We start from the raw sequence: 26,719 nt of genomic DNA on the forward strand, positions 1-26,719 counted from the left end.
ACGTTTTTCGACTCAGTGATTTGTGCTGTTCCACCTCATTGAAACACAAAACTCTACAGAGGCACTCGACTGTACACTGCAGCCAACCCACAAGCAGAGCATCCTTTTCAAGTCAGTCCAGGGTCAGTGATCGAGGAATACTTTAGATTGCAGGGCAGTTTGAACCTTAAAAAATACAACATTGATTTATAGCCCAGCCTGTGTTATTAGGGCTAGGGCTTGCAGATTCGGAAATTAATCCTATACTTCCTTTCCAAAAATTTCCACACAAGTTTAGTCGGTACAGATTTTATATTTATTTTATGTAAATCTATATTTATATATTTTTAATATTCTCTCATCTTAGCAAAGCATATTGTTAGCTTGTTATCTGAACACCTTGGCATCTTGTAATAAAGCATTTACTAATATTAATCAATGACCACTAACCCAAAAAATATTTATGAAGTATAATAAGTTATTAATAATTTATAAACGCATATATTGATGCATTTACCCCCCTTTTCTTCCAAATTTGGAATGCCCAATCATCCTTTTTTATCAGCACTCATTACTGCTACCTCCGCTATCGATTTGGGAGAGTGCAGAAAAGCATGTGCTCTACTCTGAAGCACATGATGTCAGTGACCACTTCTTATCACACCGCAGTTTGCTAAATGAGCTCACACAGACATGAGTTGGAGGAAGACATTTTGTGTGCAGCTAATCGAGCAGACTTGTGAGTGCAGGTGCATGATGAGTCTGGTTCCTCCTAAGGTTTCTACATGGAATTTTCCTTGCATTTGGCTTGCTTTGTGGGGATTTTGGCAGGGGTATGCTGTGAGGCATATTGTGACAATTGTGACACGCCTGAGGGGCTACTGTCCACAGTTGGCACTTGCCCTGTCAGTGGCCCAGGTTCAGCTGCACCACATTTTAACAGTTACCAGACACAACATTGCTGAATGTTCCCTGAGTGTCGCATTCTAGTTTAATCAGTGTTAAAAAAACTATTCCCCTGTGCAAATTGTTTCATTAAGAGTATAGTATCTGGTGACCATAAACTTTCATTACTATGCCAGGTTGGCATTCCAATGTCAAATAAGGCCCCCCAAATTCAGCAGGTGTGCTTTGCCAATAAGAAAAACATTTAATTATTTCTTCTGACAAATCAGGATCTTGTGTAAGTGGGGCTTTAATTGGAGGTAGTTTAAAAAAAATAGTAATAGTGACTGTAAATGTGCCAGAGTTAGCCAGGAAGGCTCATTTTCATCTGTGGTCCCTGGGCTACATGTTTTTCACATCATTGACCCAACCATTAATCTATCATATAATTCTAGCTAAAACATACTAGAAGAGAGAGAGTGGGAGGAAAAGAGAGAGAGAACATTTGGGTTCTGGTGGTGGCCTGATTGTACCCACGTCCCTGTGCAGGTGAAGGTGGCTGATTCGGTGACTGAGGTAGAGCTGGAGGGACTGACCCCCGACACGGAGTACACGGTGACGTTGTACGCCATGTACGGAGAAGAGGCCAGTGACCCACTGACCAACCAAGAGACCACACGTAAGTCCTCTCCTCTTCCTGCACCTGCCTCAAACCTTGTTATGACCTACAAGGCAGAGAGGGGTTCCCTGAAGGGTAGTTGACCCTGTATTCCTTCTGCTGTCAAAGTTTTGTGGTGGTGTCCAACATGCAGTTGTCATCTTCATTATGTGTTTAGTTTGGTCCAGTCATGGCTTTCTTAAGGTGGAAGTTGAGTCGCTTTTTGGTAAAACTGGGGTGAGTGAAGTGTTTTTACACTTGAATGAAAAAACAAACCTTTTAAGAATTGACTTTAAATACTTTGTGTCCAATAGTGATAGGCCTTTTTTAATTTTTAACATCACAGTGAATATTTTTGCAAAAGACCTCAAAGGTAAAGGATTATGTCAGCAAGATGAGGATTAATTAAAATACGTTTAATTTTCCGATGTTGATGTCCGGAACTCTGAAAACTGAACACAAGAGCTTCAACAGTTAAAACACTGCACTTACCCAACATGTAAATATATATTTATTTGATTTAATTTGATAATTATTATCAAATATATCAATTAAATTGCCAAAATCATTGACAGGCAGAGCAACCTTTACCAAGACATGGGCAGTCACACAAGAAAGGAATGAAAGCAGATACCAAACCCACATATTTTGTCCCGAAGTAATCCAAGGATGTGCAAAGACCAAAATTCAAAAAACAAAAGACAGCAGGATATTCTTAAAGTCCAGAGATAAAATGTGGAACGCCAGACCTAGATGCAGGACTCCAATGCCCACTTCCGACTAACAAAGTTTTTGTTTCCAAGTTTCCCAAACTGGCTTCAACTAGTGGAAAAGAGGAGGGGTGAGGGGCATAGACACCCCCCCCCCCTCTCTCTCACACACACATACACACATACACACACACACAGACACACACGCAGATACACATTCACACCTCAGATGGCTAACCCCCTCCAGTTCCAGCTCTGTGTTATCACCAGGCTATGTTGGCCGAGTGATTTGAAACTTCCTATGGCTGATAACGGCCAAATTGTGAATTACATGTCTGAAATTTAGCTGGAACGTATTCTAAAAGAAATGAATGGTGGGCTGTGAAAGGTGTTGAGCTGGGTTGTGAGTTAATGTAGAAAAAATACATTTTTTTTATTTCTGTTTATTGTTGTATATCATCTAAATTGTGAATTATACCCTACTTACATGCATTGCACTAGTGAACATGCATTTGCCATTTGTTCAAGCACTTGAATTCCATATTTCAGCTGTATTCATATTTATATAAGAAGCTTGAGACGTTGACACAGAAAATGTATTTGCTCATTAAATGGGTCATGGGCTTGGGAAGTCTGGAAACCACTATACTAGAAGGATGTTAGGTCCGCAGAGGAGGTGACTTCTGACCCCTTGGTGATACCCTTCCCAGTGCCACTGAGTCCACCCCAAAACCTGAAGATTTCTGACGTTGACCACAGCTCTGCAAGGGTGACTTGGGAACCTGCATCCAAGGCCGTGAGGGGTTATCGAGTCATGTACATCTCAACCGATGGCGGTCCAACCCACGAAGTGAGTCTTGTTCACACTTCTCTGCACAATAGTCTACCATGATTAGCCAAGTACTTTAATACAAAAGAGCAAACAAATACTAATACTAAACCAACAAGGTTTACAAGGTATTTGCATTCTCTATATACTGCCTTAAAAATGTTTCTTAGAATGTACTCCTTTAAAATGTTATGTAAAAAATGTTTTAAACAGAATGAATAGCTATTTTAGTGTTACATAGTAATTTCTATATTTTTTCCTGAATAAAAAATATTACTTTTTAAAAGACTGTCAGTTTTGTTCTCCCTTAATATCAATAACATTCTAACCATTTCTTAGAACCGGCAAGAGTCTCAAGAATCACTAATGAGTGATAATGAGTTGCATTATATTTGTTGGTAAGGAAGCCATCACAAGCGGTATAATGATGTAGTGTCTCTGTTGTCGTGATGTAGTTGGATGTGGGTCCCGTTACTTCTCTGGTGCTGAAGAACCTAACCTCTCAGACCGAATACACAGTGGCTGTCTTCGCACTGTATGACGAGGGCCAGTCTGAGTCCCTGACTGACCTCTTCACCACCAGTAAGAGCTATTTCTCACTCTGGCACCGATTGCAAGTCCCAGGCGTGCCATAAATTCTGTAATTAAATTCATGAACTGAAAAATGCCAATGATGTACAATGAGTATCTTCTGAATGAACTGAACTGAAATGCAACTGAGCCCAACCCCAGTGAGGCCTATCTTAGCCTGGCTGAAATCACAACTTGACTTTTTTTTTGACTAACAATTAATTGTAAGTTGATATAATTGTTGATTACATTATGCCTGTAGTTTTACTCTGATATCAGTTCTGAAGAAGTAATGTATTTGGGCTTGAATAAATAATAAAAAAATACTTAATGGGCAGCCTACCATTATTCTTTGAAACTATTCTTTGCAAGGGCTGAGTAGCAGGTCTAGATAACTCTAGTTAAACTGTGTTGCTGGCTATCTGTGATTTTCTGTCATGTGATCTTGGAGCACTATTTAGTTTGTAGAGTGTGGCATGCAAGAGAGGTTAGCAGAATGTTGCTAACTTTCCCTCCAGTTTCAGTCTTTGAATCACTGCTCTTGGCTGATGAGTGTCATGTCTGCTTCCTTCAGAGTTGGTGCCGGAGCCCCTTGACCTCCGGACCAGCGAAGTATCCACAGACAGCTTCCGGGTCAGCTGGCAGCACGCTGCAGATGACATCGTCCTTTACAAGCTGAACTGGATGCCCATTAGCGGTGGAGATGCAGAAGAGGTCAGTGTTAACGTGTCCTTTTGAGGGTGGGGGGTGGGGGGGGGGTGTTGGATGGTATGGTTGCCATAGTAACAGTCCACTCCTTTAGTCTCAGGATAAGGTGTCTATGTGTGCTATTGGACTACTGTGGATGGGATGCATTTGGACTTTTGAACTATAAGCACTGCAGAGTTTTATTTTGCAAGTCATGCAGAGTTTTGTGTTGCTTAGCAGACCCTGTAACATTCTCTTCTCTGACTGCCTAAGTGATGGAGTTTCTGAGAGTTCAAGTTCAGTTCCTGGGAAACTTCATCAAAACTGTTTACGAAAAACTGCATTCATCTTTCCTCCTGAAAATGGAGAGTCACTGCTCTATGTTTCTAAGTAACAGCAGAGCTGTGCTTAGGTTGTGAAAAGTGTGCATAGAATTCAAGGACGACCTGCTGGGAATGTATAAGTGGGGAAAAAAATTAATCAAAGGATTTTTATGACATTACAGGATTTACCACAGCTGTAATTTAAAGATAGCTTCAGGTCAATGTGTTTACCCAGAGCAGGCAGTCCAGAAATACTGCTGTTGAGGCTTGGTGGAATATTCCAGCACCAAGTCTAGAAACGCTAAAACACAGTGTCCTGATTCTAATTAACCCCGCCCACTTCCCTGTTGATGGGACCATCGCAATCAGTACTCTAACAGCTTTTTGGCCCTGATTGATTACTGTGCCTGAATGAACCCATTGTTGCCTGATGCTTCTTCTTCTTCTTCTGGTCCCTTATCAAAGACTGTTCTGAATGGAGCTGATGACTCCTTCCTCCTCACTGGCTTGCGGTCATTCACAGACTATGAGGTGTCGCTATCTGCAATCTTCAGAGACGAGACAGAGAGTGACGTAGTGACTGCCCTGGAGACAACATGTAAGAGAGCAGACACCTTCATTCCCAGATACAAACTGAAAAAACACTGTGCAATTTCTGATGTTCATTTGCTTGTCCTGTCAGTGTTGCCTGTTTTATACATACACTTATAACATTATTTTGAATCCCTACTGTAAGTCAAATTACATACAAACTTTGCAGACAAGATGAAAGTTTTGAGCGACAAAATTCAAATATTTAATATTTTCCTCATTAATGTGAAACATCTTGAACAAGGATGTCTTTGCTTCTCTGCCTGAGCTGATGTCTGGATGATCTCACTTGTATAACCATGTCTTCTGATTTTAGTGGCGAGGACAACAACCATTGCCACAACAACAACCACTACCACAGCTGCAGGTAAAGAACATTCATTCAGGCTCGTACGAGTGCTGGGTACAGTTTATAGAATATGAATTGAATGTATATTGGCAGTCACTCCGGATGAATTAATCTGATAAATGAATGCAGTGTAGGGGAGAGCGGGGAAATAATCCTAACTTTCGTATTTGGCTCAATTCTGAAAATATTACCAGAGATAGATTAACCTTTTTACAAACAAAAAAGACAAACAGCCTACATCCCTTAGATATGATTACACACCACAATGAAGTGTCTGGAACATACCATTCATTAGCAATCTGACCGAAAGGACCAAGAGTGAAATGTAGCCTGAGGTTAGGGTAAAATCTAACAGTCTTAATAGTTTTAAAAGTTAAAACAAAGTAAGGCAATTCAATAAAATTACATGTTATATGATACAAACAGTCTTTAATTTATATGTTTTTTCGATTACATACATTTGGATTTCTTGACACAGTACAGTAGCCAAAAAAACACTTTCGGTTTTATGCAAGTGAAAAAAGTTCACTTGCATATAGCCGAAACAGACTTTTGGCAATATCTCCCAAAATACATATTGAACTCTCTCACTATTCGTTGGAGAGATGGTAATTCTGCGTGTTTAACCTGAAATACAATACATTCAAGCTTGATGCATCTACTTAAAAAGTCAGAGTTAGATTTTACCCCATGGTAGATTATGCCCTGCACTCCCCTAATATTTTTATTTTTTTGTGAAGGCTGTTTTCTTGTTTTTTGTTGGTGCTCAAGTGTACCTCTTTCTCTGGAAACATCTTGTGGCTCATAGTTTCCTATGTCATGACTTATCATTAGCCCATTTTAACACATGTATCTTAATCCATATATTTTCCGTGTTGGCATCCTGTGTGACCAGAGCCAGGAGTTGATTTGCCATGTAAGACATTCCTCCAATTTGTCGGGTCAGGACCTAGTATGATGTGCAGAAATCTTCCACCGTGGCTGTAGTCTGAACAGAAGCAGCAACATTTTTGGAAAGAGTATGAAAAAGTTTACAACGTTTTTATGTAAGAGCTTTTGTTTTGGGCACAATTTCTTTAATAAAGTACTTGACTGAACATGCCTTCTCAACAGTTATTGCACAAATATAAGGCTTAGCACATATTGGAAGATATTGGAACTGCATTGAGTGATTTTTTGAGGAAAATTTTTACATTTATTTTAGGAATGGAATAAACAGTGTCACTGTATTGAAAGAACACCATTACCACATTGCTTGTGTGCTGTGCAATACTCTCCCTTTGTATCCAGCTATTCCAGTTTTAAGTTACTTTTTTACCCAATGGGGCTACAGCTGGCTAACACATAAAACACATATAACTAGCAATGACACTTATAGCTAGTTATGTAACTTGGCTAGCAGAATTATTTTAGTTGCATTTTACCAAAAACAACAATTGTTTATCTAACGTTACTTATTTGGGATCATATACTGTAACTGAGCTATTTTGGCAAAAGGTGTGATTCGTTATCTTAAAACTACCACTTATAAACCCTGTTGTGTTGGTAGGATTTACATTGCTGCTAAAGCTATTATTCAGCAAAATATCTGGCTGGTTTGACGATGAACGCGTCCATTATCTCAGAGGGTGGACATCCTGCCTTGCCTAATCTATCCGGAACAGTCATGTCATGTGTGAGCAGGCTAGACCCTGAATTTTACTAGCTCTGCCTGAACCGGATAATTGAACTCCGGCAATGTTGCGATTTCCATGGGCTATATTTTCCGGCTGGCACATGGCATGTTGCAAGCCGTCGCACTGGAAAAGTGGTATTTTTGTTATGGATTTTCAGCCGTTTGGTAATTTCCTGGCTTGCCAGTTGCTGTAGTGGGAGGAGATTCACTGCTGGGGGGTGTGTCAGTTTAGACTGAGCAGCGGACTGCAGTTCTGGTGCAACTCATTGCAATTTTCCGGTCTGCCTGGTCTGCGATTTGTCACCTTGCCACCACCTGCCTGCTCAGACCAGGTGTATGGCGTGAGTTGCCAAAGCCCATCGTAGGGCGATTTGCTTATTTTTGTGCTTGCCCATGCAGTGTGTGCATGATCGCCGTCTATTCAAAATCCAATCAATGGTTTCCGTGGATCATATGCTGCCCAGTTTGACTTTGATATCCCACAAGCAGGAAAAATGCATACTTTGCATTTTATTGTTCATTGTCCCTTTTCTTTTAAATAATTTTAATTGCCATATTTATTTCTGTTTTTAATAGTTTATGTTGTTCTTATACTGAACTGTGGATCCTGGCACTGTATTTTGTTTTGTTTTTTCTTACACACATCAATAAGGAGAAGAATGACAATGTACCTGAACTTGAATAGTCTTTTAATTTTAATTATGTCCCTGTGGTTAAAATGATTGTATGCGCCATGACACACCAAGGACAACATTCAAGTGAATATATATTTTTTAAAGTTATCTTAATAAAAGGCTAACCATTGACTATTCTTTATTTCAATCTGTAGGCATAATGGTGCACATTAATTGCTCACTGTAGGTAATTAATTGGCTTCACACTGTACCATGTTGGTCTGACATGCACTCTTATTGTTCAGTGCCATTAGGCAACATAATATCAACTTGTCTACTTGATCCAAAATGCATCGCCTTTTTGTGAGTAAAATAGGCTACTAAACTCTAATCCCTCAAATCACAGACCTATCTGACCTATTTTATTTTAAAATATTTACTCTCAAATCTAGCTGCAAAAAAATGTTAAAATGAAACGATGTAGACTACTCACTTTTGGCTACAAAACTTTAAAATAGGCACTGTTGTAATTATTGTGATCAATATTCTAGTGTTTATGAATAAAGACAACTTTGGTAAATAGATTAACTCATATTTGTGACTTTCATTTATTCATACATAAATTTGTCGAACTGCACATTTCAATGCTTGATTAGTCAAATGTTGGAGTATAGTGTCAAGGCATAGGTGTCTCTAGGTGAAATCATTCGTTAGCGGTTGTCTATTTGGTCATTTATATAAACAAATAAACTAGTTTCATTATAATATCCTACTTCGCAATCAAAAAAATTGATGATTGACTGCAATTGCATGCAATATTGTTAACTGATTAAGTTCAGTTGGGCATTAGCTTTGTGAAACAAATGCATTACTATAGTGACAGTATACATCTTTTTAGGGATAGCAATAGAAAATCGATTTGCGGATGGCAGTAGTAGACCACGGAATTGGCAGTATGCCAAGGCGCTTTGCGTCTTGCTCTTAAAGGAAATAAAAAGAGGTAATTTGATTGACTAATTCAGCTGAAGAACACCTGTTGATAACATACACATCATAATCCAGCCCATTTTCGACCTGCAGCTCATGCTTTGAGCTGTGCGTCCAGACCTGTAGTCCTGAAAATACCAACATTTAGTAGCCACGCCCAGTGTACCCATTCACCACACCATTGACTGCACCCATGCGTCCTGCGACATTGATTCCAGATAATAGAGCCCCATGTGTGAAAGGGGCTATTGACTTTTACTATGATTGGCTGTAAGTGCTTGCAGTTACAGCTGTGATCAAGAGTATGCTGACTTAGCTCAACCGCCTGCGCCGATAGCATTAAAGCACTGTTCTCCTGATAAGCAGGAAATATTAGTTGCTCTGCGTTTTTCTTCCTTGATTTTCCATCAGGCAGTTGGTCGGACAGTCAGTTGGTTAAATCACCTCATCATTTATGCCCAGTCAACTGTGTTCTAAGGTGATGTAGGGGTAATGCAACACCCAAGTCCTTCAAGCTTATCGTGATCAGTCATTAAGGGCCAGTTAATCAAATGGACAAATTAAACCTTTAATCAAAAGATTGTACACCGTAGCTTTCTTAAGATTTACAGTACAGGCATACAGTGGCATATCTCTTTGATGTACAGTCATGTTGTGTCAGATGGTTGCGTCTACTACACGGTGGTATGATAGCTGCTTGTGATGGAATATGATGGTGTTTTTGTTTCTGATAGTATATGATCTTACCTGCTAATTATGGTAAATCATGTCAATATCCACTGGTGATGGTATGTAGTGTTGTGTCACTGACTTGTGAAGACGTGTAATGTTATGTTATTTGCATAATGATCAGGGAACGGGGCTTGTAACTCAAAGGTTTTAGGTATGAATTCTAGTTGGGGCACTGCCGCTGTACCCTTTAGTAAGGTATTTAACCTGAAAAATGGTTATGAATGTGTTATAAATGCCCAAAATGTAAATGTTCTTACCAACTGATGATGGTGTATTATATACAATGCAGTATTAGTGTCTTTTGATGGTGTGTAACATTGCGTTAGCTGCTTCTGATGGTATATAAGGTTGTGCTATTTGGTTATGATGGTATATGATGTGGTGTTCTTTTCTTGGGATGGTGTATGGTGTTGTGCTATTTGTTTATGATGGTATATCATGAGGTGATAATTGTTTGTGGTGGTATTTAATGCTGTGTTACTGCCTAAGGATGGTATATGATCTTGCCTTGTCTCCCTCAGTGGTGCGCCTGGGAGTTAAGAACCTGAATATCAATGAGGAGACTACGTTCAGCCTGCAGGTTTCCTGGGACCTGCAGGACCCCAATGTGCAGGAGTACCGGGTGTCCTACGTCAGCCTGAGGGGTGACCGCGCAGAGGAAGCGGTGAGTACGAGCTCCGCCCCTCCCCCGCACACTTTTCTTCCACAGCGTGGAGCAGGGCTTTACACTCTGCGTTTGTAGAAGAAGGGCTTATTGCTCCCAGTCTGGGTGTCTGGGTTTTACATTTCCACCCTAACAGGAATTTGTTCTATTCATGGAAGGTTAGCAATTCAGTTGAGGAAAACACCATGTTACTATAAGGCTCTAGCGTGCACTATTTCAAAACCGCTGCCCTGCTTATGAGAGAAATTAATTAGAATGAATACAGCCCAAGGATCTGATTTGCTTTTCACTGAAGGAGAGTTAATTCCTTAAACAGGAAAATATGGAACCCAAAATTCTGGATTTGAAAAAAATCAGAGGAAACTAGTCTTTGCCTCTTTGAACCTTGATTAAATTTCAGTTTGGGGATTGGTCTCCACACTATTTCCAGGAAGAGTCCCCTGAGGTACCATGGGAATTTGTCACGGTGACATGTCAGCTCCCTGCTCCGTCTTTATTCCATTTTGCATGCTGTCGGGGCAACGCAAACAGCACAGCAGCAAATCAGCATTTCAGCCTGTTTCCACTGCATTGATAAGTCCTGTGTAATCTCTGCATTGGATATGTAGTTTTCTGTGAGCCACAGTTAGGAGGAATAATGTGTAGCTGAATAATATGCTAGTCAGTCTTTCGAATCTGCCTTCAATTCCCCCCATTAGCTAGATAAACACTCTTGTCACTGACAAGTCCTCCATTAGAAACATCTGCCAGGGATGTTGCTTTGCCAAGTCCTCCAGGCTCTTCCTTACTTTCAAACCTGCTGCATTTCCAGTGTCAGTGTTGAGATAAAAAAAAAAAGTATTTGCCTGGTTTCTCCCCTCCGAAGTTGTCGAGCTGTGGTGATTCCAGGGAGCGATTCCGATGAACGATTCCGGTAGTTAAACCCACCCGCCTCTCCCCCCGTCCCCTCCTGCCACCGTTTTAATTTTCTCTCCTGGTCGCTGTGGCCCAAGTGGCGCTGAAGATGGAGGAGAGGGTCGAACACAAAAGACATTTCATTATCTTTTCAACTGCCATTTGGGTCAACCGGGCCTAGTCGGGGAAAAAAAGCAGAGGTCATGTGGCACAGGGAAGTTTGCTCTGTGGCTTTTCAGGAGGGTTCAGCACTGTGGATCTGGCGGACAGCTCTGTAGACAGGAGTGTTTTGTGGTGAGGCCCACTTTGTGGCATGGACTGACGGTCCATGAGATGGGCAGGTTTAATTTGGTGATTTGTAATACTCAATCAGCCAGAGCAGATTGATTGCAGGGATTATGATTAGATTATAAGGAGCGCATAATTTATTAAAATTTCATTTCACGACATTACTTTTGATCAGGACAGATTTGGTTCATCGTGCCTTCTAAATGACAACTGTTTTTGACCTGTAAAACCACTGCATCCTGCATCAGTGACATTTTCAATTTAATGCCAGATAATGGTTATGATTCCAAAACATTTTGGGGGTATTTTTGGATAATACTACACATAACAGGTCTGAACTGCAAACAGCTTTGGAACCAACGAGGTCAGCAGCAACCTCTGTTATATTTTTCATATATTTACTAGGCATCTAAAACTAGGCACAGAATGAATTTTTTATTCCTTCACATAATGTTACATTATTTGGTCTTAAATTGAAGTTTTAAATCATTGGAACAGCTATGATAAATCATGTTTCTTTGGAAAAAAGTTGCTAAGCAAAAATAAAAGAATGGCATACTTTGTCAAGACAAAAAGAATATTATTTCCTGTGCAGACAACAAAGGTCAGCTTTATTTTCGGTGATCAATTTCCTCCTGTCTGGGAACAATAACTGCTTGCGTCACATACAAAGCTGTACTCGTGTTTCTGATAACAGGCAATTTGTTAACGGTGAGAAGTTTGAGGTCACTTAAATTAGAATTATGGTGCAAAACGAAATTTAACTGCTGCAGCCCAATATGCAAGCTTTTGAGTCTTCTGGAGTATGATAATGTACATACTGAGTCCAAATAGTTATCTTTCATTGGACATAATCTTCTGATACAGCAAAGCTGGCATTTTACCCATTCAGTTGGTCATTGAGCTATGACGAAACCAATCATTTAACCATGATTAATATTTTCTTTGTTCCTTTTGTCTGTCTGGTTCAATTTGCCTTAGTTAAATTAGCAATAAACAGTCTTCTGAGAAATTATGGCTCAAAAAATCTTAACTAAAAACATTAAATTTTCATTGTTCTGATTGTTTTTAAACTGAAAACTTTAAAAGGCACAATGGCTATGGGGGGTTGGTAGGGCTGTGTGAAGCTAGTTCCTCATTTCCCAGAGATTTCCCAATACCAAATCAGAGAGAGGAGCACTTCTGTTTCCAGTTAACCCTCCCACTGTAAATCGAGTTCCCAGGGAGTGACTCTTAACCCTGTCTGTCAGGGAAATTTCTCCAGAATCTTTACCAGACCAGAAGGTGGTGGTTTGAATTTGAATGCGGATGCACGCTTGAGCGAGACACTTAACCATGAATTACCTGACCAAGCATACGGTTTTGTAAATGATATCTGAAATATCAGCCTGGATGCCATTGTATGCTGAAGCAGTCATTCCAAAACGGTGTGCTGGGGACCTCAAGTGGGTCATGAGAGTGGTTTGGCCAGATCCCATGACATGATATATCCCAGGTATTTTGATATGTTATGTATTCAAGAAAAAAATTTGATTCGGTACTTGAATATATATTAGCCTGATATTTTACTAAGGAGCGGGTCAGATAAAATTGTTTCTCTTGTTAAGTGGCTCGGGAAGCTTTGGAACCCTTATCGAGAAAGTGTAATATTAATGTCAGGATAATCACTGCAGTGTAACAGGCGTCACACTTGGTCTTCTCCATTCAGGTCATGGTTCCCAGCCAACAGAGCAGCCATCTCCTTCAGCCCCTGCTGTCTGACACACAGTACAAGGTGACAGTCACTCCAGTGTACGCAGAGGGCGATGGAGTCAGCGTGTCATCTGTGGGACGGACGTGTGAGTATAAACTTTTACTGGTGTGGTGCAGCGTCAGAGCTGTTAAAAAGTGGACGTGCAGTGTTGTGAAAGTGAGGATTAAGTGAAATACTGTATGTGTCATTTCTGAATACAGCCGTTTTAATGGCTAGCACCCTCATTTAATGTGCAACACTGAATATTGATCCACTGAATATTGAAGTAAAATACATTTATTTGATTTAATTATTATCAAAAATATCAATTAACGGTTAAATCACCATATTTGTTGATAGGCAGAGCAACCTGTTTCTCACAACCAGATCAAACCACAACTCACAACCAGATTAAAATTTAAATATTTAACGTCTAATCTAAAACGTCTAATTACAGTCACAAAAGAAATGAATGAAAGAAGATACCAAATCACAGTTTATCTCTCTCAAATGAATCCCAAAATGTGCTAAGGTGCAAAATTCCAAAACCAACAGACTGGTAGGAATGTTCCTAAAAGACCAGGGATGAAAATTAGAACGCCAAACCTAGATGCAAGACTCAAATGCCAACTCCCAATTAGATGCCAGATGCCAACCTTTACTCAAGAGTAGAGTCAGGGCCACCTTTTATGTTGTTGAAATAGGGGGAGAGACACCCCCTCTTCTCCTGGCCCCTGCATGCTTAATGCATGATCGGGAGGGATCCGAGGAATAATGGTCTCTTCCCTTTTATATATTATTATTGGTTCAGGTCACTCTACAACACAACACATCTTTTAATGTAATGAGGGAAATTAACCCTCTCCTGGTGAGTATTGTGGTGACATTAAATATTAAGGGTTTTGAGATTGTTTTGGGAGGAACAGAGCTTTGGCTATTGTGGAAATGTTTGTGAGCAGCTGTGTGGAGAGATTACATCATGCAGTAATTAAATTAAAAGTTACAAAGCCAGCAGTGACACTGGCTTCTGCTTTATTCCGCTATGGCCTGACCCTGAATCTCCAACATCGCGCCTGTATATGTATAAACCAGTTTTAAATAATAAGATAGTATGAGGAATGTTAGTGTAAGGTTTTTTGTTTTTTTTTTCGATCCGACAAAATTGAAATGTTTGCCTCACAAAAAAGTGAGTCATTTTTCAGATGTTTTAACATGATACATTACTGCAGTTCAAGTGAACTAATATTTTGATGTTACATTTTTGTGGGCGTGACCTTCAAAGGACCTGAAAATAGCTGTGTGCCAACCAACCCTTGTGCCAGCCAGCCTCAGTCTCCCCTAACATACTCCAGTACCTTCGGTCATTTGCACCATAAATGTCATCACATCAATGAAACACCCTGTTAGGTTAAACCCCGCTAGGGGAGAGTCTGCACCTTTGCCTGGCTAGCAATCCCAACAAGCTAGCATGCTATATCAAAATTATGCAATCTGTTAGTCACTAAAAGACTGTTTATGATTACATGCATTTGTATTCCTTAACATACACACACAATTCAGTAGCTGAAAAACACTTTCAGAAAAAAAAAATCATTACATTTAGCCAAAACAGACTTTTGACAATATCTCCCAAAATATTTATTGAAATCTCCCTCAGTTCTTAAGAGACAAAAAGAAGGTAATTTGCTGTGTTTAACCTGAAATACACCATTCAAGCTTGTTGCAACTACTTAAAAAGTCTGTGCTACATTTTGCCCCATGTTACATTTTTCCCTGCTCTCCCCTACCTTTACTCTGCAGAAATGTTCAGTCACAAGCAGAGGTGTCATTTGTTGGCGTTGTTATTTGGTGTTAAATCTTCCCTACGTCTCTCCCATACTGAGAGCCTCTGCATTAACTGTAAACGGGCAGGGTGACAAATATTGATTTTCTCCATTAATAAGCTTAATGAAAGTCATTTATAATGACAGCCTCCTCTCCTTCCAGTAATGAGGCAATAAAATAGCTTTTATTTCTGCTGGTGCAATTGATTATGTACAGCGTTGTAAAAAATTATTACCCTTGACAACCAATTTGGGATAGTTTCTTCTTTTGATAAAAAATTGAAATTTATGTATTTGAGTTCAAAAGGAAATGCTGCAAGCGGAAGAACAAAACACAAAACCTCAGTGATAATTAAATAATTTCATTGCAAGTCACACATACGAATTAGCTCCCATATTAATACTCAGTATTCCTGATGGCCAAGATATGCTTCTGCATATACGTGAGTGTTTAGATACATTAGTCTCTGGCACACCACTCTCAGAAGCACAGAGATAGTCTTGACCTCAGATTCTCTCCAGAGTTCCTGCAATCTTATTGGTTCTACCAAGTTTTAAGATTGTGTCATTAGTCTGTCTGAGTTAGCTTGAGCACCTGCTTGTGGTCAGAGCCCCACCTACGCATGATCATAACTAATGTATTAGCAAAACACATCCCCACAATTTGTGGGAGTACTCTGAGATTATGCACCTGACAAATGAGGCTAGGTCAAAGGCATGGTCCTTGTTGCGGAGACATGATCGCTCCCTGTTTCTTCACAGTACCCCTCACTGCGCCCCGAAACCTTAGGGTGTCCGAAGAGTGGTACAACCGTTTCAGGATCACCTGGGACACTCCTCCATCCCCCACCATGGGGTACAGGATTGTCTACCAGCCTATCTCTGGTGAGTAAGAGCTAATTTGGGTTTGCCAGAATGGGGGAGGGGGGGGGGGGTTACTCTGGGGCTAAACAAATCATTGGGTAAATTGTAGAGAAAAATATATGGGAGATTTTTTTTAAAAGAATGAAAATGAATCATGGAGGGTCAAATGAAGCTGGGGGAATTTAAAAGGCTCTATTGTACAGTAAAAAGTCTTGAAAATGTATATATGAGTCAAAAGATTATTGGAGAGGGCTGAGTTTTTTTTTTTTGTGGAACATAATCACAAGCATCTGGCAACACTGCATCTAAGACACTGCTTTTTGGAGAAGTGTATCCAAACATAATTTAAGAGGGAATGAAAGGCTTTATAAAGGAGAAAAGTTTCTGAGACTGTTGGAAAAGGCTTTTATTCCATCTGCAACTGCATTCAGGCTGTTAACAGGACACTTTAATTTGATGGGACAGCATTTGGGGAAAATATCACTGGGCACGGCACGGTTTTCTGTAGAAAATCACGAGCTTGGAAATAAAGACCCACACGTCTCTGTTTCTCATTAAGTCTATAAAAAGAATATAATTAATTATAAGGAATATAATTATTTGGAGAGCAGAAAAGTGAAACTGGTTCTCCACCCACGTTTAAAAACACTCTGACTCATGTTAGAGTAGCATAGACTGCGGATGGCTGAACTGGAGGTGAGATGACCGCGATACCCGCTGTCCTTATTAGCTGTCTGCCTCCCCGCTTTGCGCTGTCTGAAGCAGGCCCCGCCTCCTGCCCCTCCTGAAAGCCAGGGATGATTTAAGGTGTTCTCTGTGGGGGCGGGAGCCAGGGTCGCTGCAGCGGAGGCGCTGGAGGTCTGACTGCTCGCTCTCTCCCGCAGCTCCAGGCCCCGCCCTGGAGACCTTTGTGGGGGAGGACGTCAACACCATGCTGATCGTGAACCTGCTGACCGGCACGGAATACAGTGTCAAGGTCATCGCCTCGTACACCACCGGCTCCAGCGACGCCCTCGCCGGCAAGGCCAAGACATGTAAGTGTAGGGGGGAGGGCAGGCGCCGCCTCGACCAGCTGGCACAGCATTGTCCAAATGTTTTTGGAATGTTGTTGCTATGTTACTGTGGCACAACAGGAGCGAAAGTGAGGATATAAGTATGTTGCGGATGCAGTTCTGGTCCACTGTCAAAACCTGCCTATGCAACAGGGTGTGAAGGTGTGGCTGACTAAAAATGAGGCCGCCTCTTTGTTCTCAACTCCCCCGTGTGTTATCCCTGCTGGTCTAGAGCTTGATATCGATCTGGGGCTTGTGAGAAAAACACATTCTTCAAGAACAGTTGCTTTTGACCTCTTTTGTGTCAGCATGCAATTCTGCGCACCAAGAGGTTGTCAACTGTACAGAAAGGCAGCTTTGGTTTTAGAGCGCTTTTTTATTTTTCATTCAGTCGCTAGGTCGTTTTGATGTATCTTTATGTTTGAAGGCAAGTTTGTGATTTATGTTATGCCTTGACATATGTGACATTGCTTCCATATTGAAGTAAAGTTTCCTAATATGCAAATATGCTGCCCAGAATGATGTAATTCCCCAATTAAAACATTTCACACTATGACTCGCTGAAGATCTGAAGGCAATCAGCTCACTCAAGGCAAACTAAATGAAACTAATTGAAACTCTGGCAACAGATGGGCCACAGTCAGCGCTGGCACAGCCTAGAATCTGGGTTGTGGTGTCCATCACTGCACCAAGACAATGTGGCTCTAATGGACACACCACTTGAGCCCAAAATCACAATCAGCCCATGATTTGCCACGTGTGTCTGGCCAAGCTGAATGCTGTTCTGACACAAACCTCCTTTGCCAATGCTAATATTCTTCTACTACATTTCTTTCTGTTGTACTGTGAATATTGTGAAATGAATACATTGTATGTTAGCAAATATATACGTATATATACGTATTGAACACAAGCATTCTAGCATTGTAACAGTACAGCACTGTAGCAGTGACTGGTCTGTACTGTGGAGATGCATAGACAAGAGGAAACTGGGCACACTGTAAGCTCAGGGGCATGGCCCTCATATGTCTGTGTCTTCTTCCATGGCTTTAATGTAGGGTGGCTCTTGCCGTCTACCATAAGGAATGCAGAATATTTTGTACCCATCATATGCTTGCTGGGGTTCTTTAACATTCACCTCCTCAGGAGACAGCTAGCAATTGAATGCCATCAAGTGACTTGGGTTTCATATTAGCTGTGGAATTTGTATTCTGAGCGCAAACAGGAATACAGTCACTGAGCTTTGGGAGTAAGGGAGCGTGGTCAAAGGCACGTTGATACCAGTACTAGACCTTTTTAATTCTGTTGCATTTTGTTCCTGCAAATGACAATTCAGAAATAATTCACATTTACTCTGAAAAAATCAGCATTTCCTTCATTTCCCAGGATTTCGTTCATACATTCTGTCTGCCAAATATTTTTATTTAAACACACTGTGGTGCGACCATTAGGAGTGTGCTGAGGAAATAGGTTCTGTCACCTGTATATTTGAGATGGTGCTCTTACGGAGAATAGTTTCCAAATATTCTGACATTCAACTGGAATAATGTTCCTTTACATATAAATATGATATCACTGGGCACGCTACAAAGTAATATGTGTATGAGGTTGTCCTGTCAAAAAGGGAAATGGATTTGCTTTCTTCCAAAATCCCTTGGCCGTAGTTCAAAACAGTGCTGTCACCTCCTAAAAAGAAAGCAGTTTTTCATTTGAACCAAGTCATGCAACCAGTGACTCATAAGTGGTTTTATTCAAGATATGTGTCAGTATATGTCAGTGACTGTCAGGCCTGGGCTAGATGACATTCCCGACTCTCTACTGCTTTGAATGTTTTGTGTTATAATAATGTATAAACTGTACTGAGATGTGGCAATCATAATCTTCTATGACAAGCTCTACAGAGAGTATTGCATTGTGCTCTGCACACAGATCACCGGACATTGTATATTACACGTTGCATTCATTATGGCCTGGTGCTTAATTCAGGATTATGCAAATAGACTTTCTATATGCAAATTTCTGCATAAGACTAATGAGTCATGCAAATATTTTGTGTGCATTCAAACTGACCTCTGAATTGTTATTTTAACTTAGAACCCCTATGTGTGCACCCCCTGCATTATTCATACGTGCCACCAACAATATAATGAGAATCTGTTGCATAGTATCTTGTTCAATTTTCAATTTTGTTTCATGGATTTAATTCTCCTTAAGGACATTGTTGATGTATTATACGCCTCTTCGACAGAAAAAAATATGATGGCTTTGACTTTTCCAGAAAGACACTTACACTCACTCTTACTTAGCCATAAATGCATAGTTTTTTTTTTCTTATCTGAAAATGTTAAACTAAACTGAGGATTACTAACTTTAAAAGCTCAGTCTGTACCCCTGTCATGGCATGAGGCCTAATAGGTTTTTCTGGCTTAACAGCACTGTAGCACACTGTTGGAAACAGCCATTCAAGTTCATCAAAGTGCTTCATGTGCTGGACTGAGCCAAGAAACAAGCCAGGCCTCATTTGTTTCTTATTTCTCAATTCCAGTGATATGGAATTGAGCCCATTGGGTAAAATCATGATGTTGTCATGGTTATCTGTACCAAACCAGAAAACAAAAGATAACGGCAAATTTCTCAGCTATTTTTGCTTTGTGACAGATGTGAATTCAGAAGGCTCCATGTATTGTCATTCAGTGCCTATGTGTTCTAGAACACTAAGCCTCAGCTGTGCCTAAGTATTCTAGAACTCTGGAGTCCCTGCAACGCCAAACCAATATGGCTACCAACATTCTAAATTTTTAGATTGATCCTGCCAATATGCAAAACACATCATTTAACCTATTGAACAGAATTACTGTACTTGTTAATGAGGAACAGAAGATATGGGGGTAGCCTATAGTTTATAGCCAAATCCAAATGCAATATTTCAGTTTAAATACACTGTTAGAACAATATTGATAATAATATAAATCTCTGCAAAACAAGTTTTCAGAGTACAAAAATGGCAAGTTACTCACACATACAAAGCAGTATTTGTAAGTCATTAATTAAAACATTCTAAGTGTAGGCCTGCCATTAAATGTATTGATTTCAAAATGAGGCGAAGTTGGCTATTTTAGCTATCAGAGATTAAGTAAGCCCTATTCCAAAGCAATGCTTCCCAGTGTTTCTTATAATGATTTCAAATAATGTGAACCTGTGTTGGGCGGTGTTTTAGTTGCCCTTTAACTTCAGAACAATTTCTGTCAACGTTAGTCACCCTTGGCACTTTAGAACATTGGCATTTCTGTTGAATTATGTCGCCCATGGCATTTGATGGGTTATTCGAAAATAAACACATTTTGTTGTTTGGTATTGGAATAGAAAATTCCTAACATAAAAAAAATAGCCAATTTGGCGTTATTTGTATTTGCGTTATTTATATTTCACGCTGCATACAGTCACATACCATTGCCTATGGCAATGCAGTCTGTTTAACTTTGTCATGGTTGTGAGACCCTGCTCTGAAATATGACTGCAAATATGTTGAAATAGTACTTATTTTGTTAATGTTATGCATTTGTAAACTTTCATGTATTTATTTATTTAAAATATTTATTTTAACCTAATCGATTTAACTATAGAGTAATATATGACTTTTTCTATTGATAACAGTCTTTGGCATGGTCATCTGCTGCTTCACACAGTGTATTATGTTAGGTGATGAATGAAGTTGCTGTTGCCAAACTGTGTTTTCTCTGGAAAAATGATTGTATTGTGGTATATTGTTGCATTTTTTTGTAAGTCAATGTTAATGACTATTATTATTATTACTATTATTTGGTCCCTTCAGTTGCTTTCTTTCACTCCCTACAGTTTCTGCCATTAGGTTTTAATTTTTTATTATTATCACTGACTGATAATTTGTATGGACACTTTAAATCTATATATATACCGTACCTGTTAATGCATTTTTTTCGACCTGCTGTTGACACAGTTTTCTGGCCTTGCCTCAGACTGTACCTTTCGTCAGGCGGCCAGGTTCAGTCCATGCTGAAATGAGAGTAACGCATGTCTCTTTTTCTCCTGCAGTGAAACTGGGCGTGTCCAACCTGAACGCCTACCAAATGCGTACGAACAGCATGTGCGCCCAGTGGCAACCCACCACTGCCTCAATGTACAGGGTGATCATCGAGTCCCTCCTCAGTGAGTACCACACACTGTACGACAGTTATGTAACGTCAGTGCAACATTACCTGGTTCACGAGTCTGACATGTTGAATCATGTGAAAATAGACGTCTTTTGTATTGCATATTGTCAACATTTTATATACAGACTGTTCTTCATCATCTTTTTACTTAAAGGAATGGACTCAAGTGAAACACAGATTTTCTTTGTTTGGTGGCCGCTTTTTGTCTTTAACAGAGACTAATTACACAAGGAATCTAGAACTTTCTGCTAATATACGTCTCACAAATGTTTTGACTGTGTACAGCTGTAGCAAGATGAAGATGATATATTTTTAATGGTCTTGAAAGCAACAGAATCTTCTTTAAACTAGTCAACTAGTCAAAATGGTGGTGCTGTAGATAGAAGCCTAGACGAAATGAATAACCTACCCTTCTCATTTTACTTTCTTATGATCCTATGTTCTTCTAGGAAACCTGCCACTCCCTTTATTTCTCCTCCATATGTGCATTTTCACAGGCTAATTTAAGAACCAAGATTTGAGATATGAAATTTAAATCATTCTGGGCTTTCTGTGTGCTCCTATCCTGTCCTGTTTAAAAGTTAAAAGTACACAAAGCGAAAGACCATAAGAGCAATGCAAAAGAATAAGGTAAAAAGATCGTAATATTCTATTGTTCATATTATTCAGAAGTCTGATGGATGTAGGGACAAAAGTACTGTAGATACAGGGCTTAAGTGATAGGGAGTAGAGTCTTCACCCTGAGGGGAGAAGTTGAAATATTCAGGATAGACTGGGTGTGTGGGGGCCTGTACGATTTGTTCTCCCTTCCTTCTGGCTGGTTTTTCAAAGATGGTCCTGTAGTTGGGCCAATTATCTTTCTGCTCATTTTAACAATCCTGTTTATGGGCCTCTGGTTCACCCCAGTCAGAGAACCAAACCAAGCAAGGGTAGCAAACATCAGAACTGATTCAATAAAGCAGCAGTAAAAAGCTGGTAGAACAGCCTTATGTACTTACAGCCTTCTTAATATTCTTGAGAAGAAAAGCCTCTGACATTTTGAGAAGATCTGTTCGTCATTGCTCTTAAATGCAAGCTTAAGAGTCTATTATAGTACCCAGGTACTTGTACATTTCTGTCCACTCAATGGTCAGTCCAATCACCACCAGAGCCTAGGGGCCAGTGGGGGTATATGGCTATCTCATTTGTCTTTGTTGCAATCAGGTCTAGGTAATGGTCCTCACAGCGTGGTGTATAGGTGAGTGTGTGTGTGTGTGTGTGTGTGTGCATATTTAAAGGGTGGATAAACCAGGATTAGATTTCTATTCAATACAAAATAAACCATTGGAAAACTCAGAGATCTACTTGAGCAAATGATGAAGAGTGGTGTGTCCTGGCTGTTTTTGTTCCAAAATGACCGTAACATGCCTGACATATAAAGAGCAAAGAGAAGCTTTCTGCAGTCCTTGGTTTCAGGACTGTTTTCCTCTTAGCATTTTTATGTAAACTTGTTGTCATGTCAAATTGAGCAACACCACACAGAATATCCAACAGAGGAAATGTTCTCATAGAAAGGGGAAATTAACAGAACTGTCTTTATAAATTAGTCTCATACAGTCCCTAAAACCCTGTTATCATCATTCATGAAACTACGATCATAACCTCAAATTACCTAATTTTTGTAACATTTCATATGACAGATTTTATTTTTCATCGCATCTGCTCTGTGTGTGTGATGACAGATGTTTATGTATTTCATATATCTGACTGGACCAAAATGGACAGTTTGTTTAAATGATAAATAAATGCCCTTTTTTGTGAGTGCTTTTAATAACTTATTGCTGAGCTTGTCTGAAATTGCAGCCAAGACTTGGCTTGTGACTGAATTGTGCACTAAGAGATGCTTTTAAGCAAAGAAATCAGTTTAAAAACCTGTGTACATTTCAGGACTCATCCTATTCTTGGATTAGGAGTCTTGTGGTTTATGTTATTATGTGAATCACATTGAAAGTAAGTGAGCCTTCCCAACAATTTGTTGTAAATGAGTTCCAGAGACAGAACTATTGAGGATCCAGGAAGTATATAAAAAAACTGTAACTCCAATTTGGACATATAAAAATTGTTTTCTTCTTTTTTCTTTATAAAAATATTTTTGTTCTGGTGAAACAGAAGTCATTTGTTCTTGCTCCAGACACTGTAAAGATTAGAGAAAGCTGAAGATGTGTGAAAGATATTAAGGTTTTCTGAATTATCGTAAAGATAGGAAGTATTTCCTGAATATGAAATTAACCCCTGGAAGATGGTTTTAAAATAAATATCAGTTTCTGAGATAAAGAAAATGAAGCAGCCCACCCTACAGGAGGCCCCAAAATCAGATTCTTGCAGGCAGATTATCACACAGGTCATGTGACATCCATAGATTGTATTGCACGTTTAAGATGTTTCACCAAAATCGGTTCCTGAAAGAGGTTATATTTAACAGGCTAGGGGTGTCTTTCACTAAGGCTGAAATATTTCGATTTAAAATATGTGAAGTTGATGAATTACTACTATTAGTCTTTGTGTCTCAGTACATTGTATCTTAAGACTCCACTTAAATATTGCAGCTCCTGAGGTCACATGGGGTACTCCAGGTCCTTTTGTGAAATTATTTTAATGTACCCATGTTCTGTTCACCTTAAGGTGCATCTAGTATGTTTCTGTAAAAATATCAACAGTCCAAGCATTGCTATTTTAAGAGGTATTAGCTTACAGCCTGCATGGAACAAAGATTTAGTTTCTTTTATTGTTTTTCAGTTTTTTTCTTACTGCGTGAAGCCCACTGAGGTTATCCACTGAGCAAATGTAATGGTTTGTCAGTGAATTATGCAGGCACTTTTGTCATTTCAAAGGGTGTGGTGAGGTAATGATTGACATTGATCACTGAATTTGCCTGCCGGCACTGAAGCTCATTTGCTGTCTGGGAAAGAGTCAGTTAAGAACTTTCACTTAAACTGAAATGAAACTCTGATGAAACCTGTCAAGGGTTTATTTCACAAAGTATATTGGTCATTTCAGCAACAAGGCATGAGATTCTAACAATGCAAATTAAATAAAACAAGGAAGTAACATGTTCACTTCCATACTGTTAGCTAGTATGACATCCTAAGAGACAATGTGTAAGGCACAGTGTTAACTTTCCTTTCAGATGGGCAACGGCAGGAAGTGAGCGTAGGGGGTGGGGCTTCCAGGCATTGCTTCTATGACCTCACTCCAAACACCCAGTACAAGATCAGCGTCTACACCCAGTACCTCGACATGGAGGGTCCTGCGATCACCACCGTGAGCGCAACACGTAAGCATCTTCAGAGATTGAAAGGATTGAGAGCAAGATGTAATACTGAAACAAGCAATATTGTACCCTGTCTGGTGTACGTTTGTGTTGAGATGAAGAGTGCATTTTGTAGAACCCAGGTGTACTGCATTGTTTTGACACAAATTAAAACCGTAGCCTTTCAAAAGTGTTCTGCATTTCCCAGTGGGAAAATTGAGAGGCTGCTATCAAAAGTAATTTTTTTTCCCTGTGTACATGAACTATCCCAATAAGAAAAGCTGAGGATGGTTTCAGCTGAGCAGACAAAATAAGTAATTCAATGTGCTTGAATCAAATAATCAAAATCACAGCTGTAATGGTAATATTGGTTATTGCTCCACAAAGTGCTGGTGACATGACATGCTGCTTGACATCTTCATGGTCCCAGTTATGCACGAACCATCTGCAGTGTGAGACACACATTGTATATTTAGTGTATTTTGTGTGGATGTGGAGGGGGGATATTTTTACATTCATCATAAAGCGTTTGTTCATTGAGCTCCTTAGTGCCTCGGTCAATAATGGCATTCGCCCAAGTGCAGTTTTGGCCCTGTTTCACAGTTGGCCTTTTTCTGTCAGCACATCTGCTCGGTATGTGATGACAGATGTTTAGGGTTGGGGAGTTGACCAGGGATCTTCAGGCTACAGCTGCATCGGTTCCGTCCAACAGCACAACAGGCTTCCACTGCCTTCCAGATACAGGCAAAAAGACACGCCTCTCCTCTGAGAGGCATACAGTTCTGCTGTAGACCTGCTTGGCCTGTGGCTTGCATGCTAATGTGTCAGAGGTGCACACGCGCTTCAGCTGCAACTTAACTCGCACAGGTGCGGACGGCACAAGCAAGAGAACAGTTACAACAGAAGAGAAAAGGAAAGATTATTAAACGTCCATGTTTTCAGGAGCGTGGAAATCCTTCACCTCTTTTCCTTCTTCTAAGTGTGTTCTCTGGAGGTCAGCGTTCTGAACGGATGTCCTCCCTTTGCGACCGGAGCTAAATCTCTCCAATCTGCCTGTTTCCACCCCCATGCTTCGTTACCCCTCTGCAGCGTAGATGTCACTTAGCTACAACAATAACCTGCCGGTGATGCAGCCCATTGGGCAGGCGATGAGGTGGGGAGAACTCCCCATCTTTCTGAGAGGGAACCGCATTCATTACCGGGGGCACAGTTCATCTTCTCTCACTGGCGGCTCAGCCGCTACCAGGCCACCAGTCTGCGATTAATCCAGTCCTGACCGCAATTAGCTCGCACGGCTTCTTTTGCTTTTCCCGCTGAGCTGTTCGCAACAGGGAACGGCAGGCAGGGGGTGGTGAGAGATGGAGGGCAGAGCGAGGTTCAGCAGAGATGAGAAGTGAAAAGCGCTAGCGCTTCTGGTTTGCTAGCTCCCAGGTTAGCTTGGGAAGCTGGGCGCCTTGACGCACGGGGGTGGAACCTGCTTTAGGCGTTAGCGTTTTGGGAGTGGGGCTCGGCTTACGTTCCCTCTTTTATGAGGGCCCGGCATTTCCCTCTGTTAGGTGATGTTTCTGCTCACACCGTGGTAATGCTAATTCATTACTACGTTTAATGCATGGTAATGCTCGCTCAGGTGCATCGTATCCTGAGAGAAAAGCTTGTCTGGTGCTGCCGATGAGTTCTGTATTCCTTCTTTAATGGCTTTTGTGTGCGCTGTGTCTGTGCTTAGTCCCTGTTCCGACGGAGCCACCGACCGCGCCCCCCACCACGACGCCTGCCCCCACCCTCCCTCCTGCCAAAGAAGGTAAGGAAAAAACGTCGCCTGACCACAACTTCTCTGACGTGCCCTTTAGCATAAGAACATTACATGTGACACGTGGCCTTTGCCAGTCTTATTGAACCAAACACAGAACCAAGATTTTTTTATTTGCCCTAAGCTTCTCCTTAATGTACACTGTACAATGATGTCTAAGCCATCTTTTTAATAAATTTGAAGTTACACGGTTTTAATCCCACAGCTGAATTTAAGATGTTTAACAGTTTTCTTGGGAAAGAGCTAATATGGGGAATATCATCTATTTAGTTAGCCATTATGCTCTTAGGTTACAGTGCTTGTGTTCCTCAACAATACACGTCAAATTAGTAATGACGTATAAAAATAAAAACTTGTATTTGCCTAAATATTTATAACATCAACCAAATATTCATGTGTCATTCACAAAGGAATTTAATGTCCTTACTAACAACATGGTTCCAATGAATACATGAAGCATTTGATTACTCTTTTATGATGCTCAGTGCTTGAAGCTAATTTTAAAAATCTTCACCACTTGCATTCCA

General features: G+C 40.3%; 1 protein-coding gene across 3 annotated transcripts in view; it reads left to right on the forward strand.

Annotated features, from left to right (window-relative positions):
- col14a1a (collagen, type XIV, alpha 1a) overlaps positions 1-26,719 on the forward strand; it is a 112,414-nt gene that overhangs the window by 38,333 nt on the left and 47,362 nt on the right. For all 3 annotated transcript variants that reach the window (XM_064338372.1, XM_064338364.1, XM_064338356.1), the window contains 13 exons: positions 1,414-1,543; positions 2,943-3,082; positions 3,517-3,643; positions 4,206-4,345; positions 5,107-5,239; positions 5,549-5,599; positions 10,111-10,253; positions 13,144-13,273; positions 15,753-15,875; positions 16,739-16,888; positions 20,978-21,091; positions 24,263-24,409; positions 26,109-26,183. In XM_064338372.1, the coding sequence (XP_064194442.1) occupies positions 1,414-1,543; positions 2,943-3,082; positions 3,517-3,643; positions 4,206-4,345; positions 5,107-5,239; positions 5,549-5,599; positions 10,111-10,253; positions 13,144-13,273; positions 15,753-15,875; positions 16,739-16,888; positions 20,978-21,091; positions 24,263-24,409; positions 26,109-26,183 (1,603 nt within the window). The remainder of the gene's footprint in view (positions 1-1,413; positions 1,544-2,942; positions 3,083-3,516; positions 3,644-4,205; positions 4,346-5,106; positions 5,240-5,548; positions 5,600-10,110; positions 10,254-13,143; positions 13,274-15,752; positions 15,876-16,738; positions 16,889-20,977; positions 21,092-24,262; positions 24,410-26,108; positions 26,184-26,719) is intronic.

Source organism: Anguilla rostrata, chromosome 1 (genome assembly GCF_018555375.3).
Source record: "Anguilla rostrata isolate EN2019 chromosome 1, ASM1855537v3, whole genome shotgun sequence".
Lineage (NCBI taxonomy): Eukaryota > Metazoa > Chordata > Actinopteri > Anguilliformes > Anguillidae > Anguilla > Anguilla rostrata.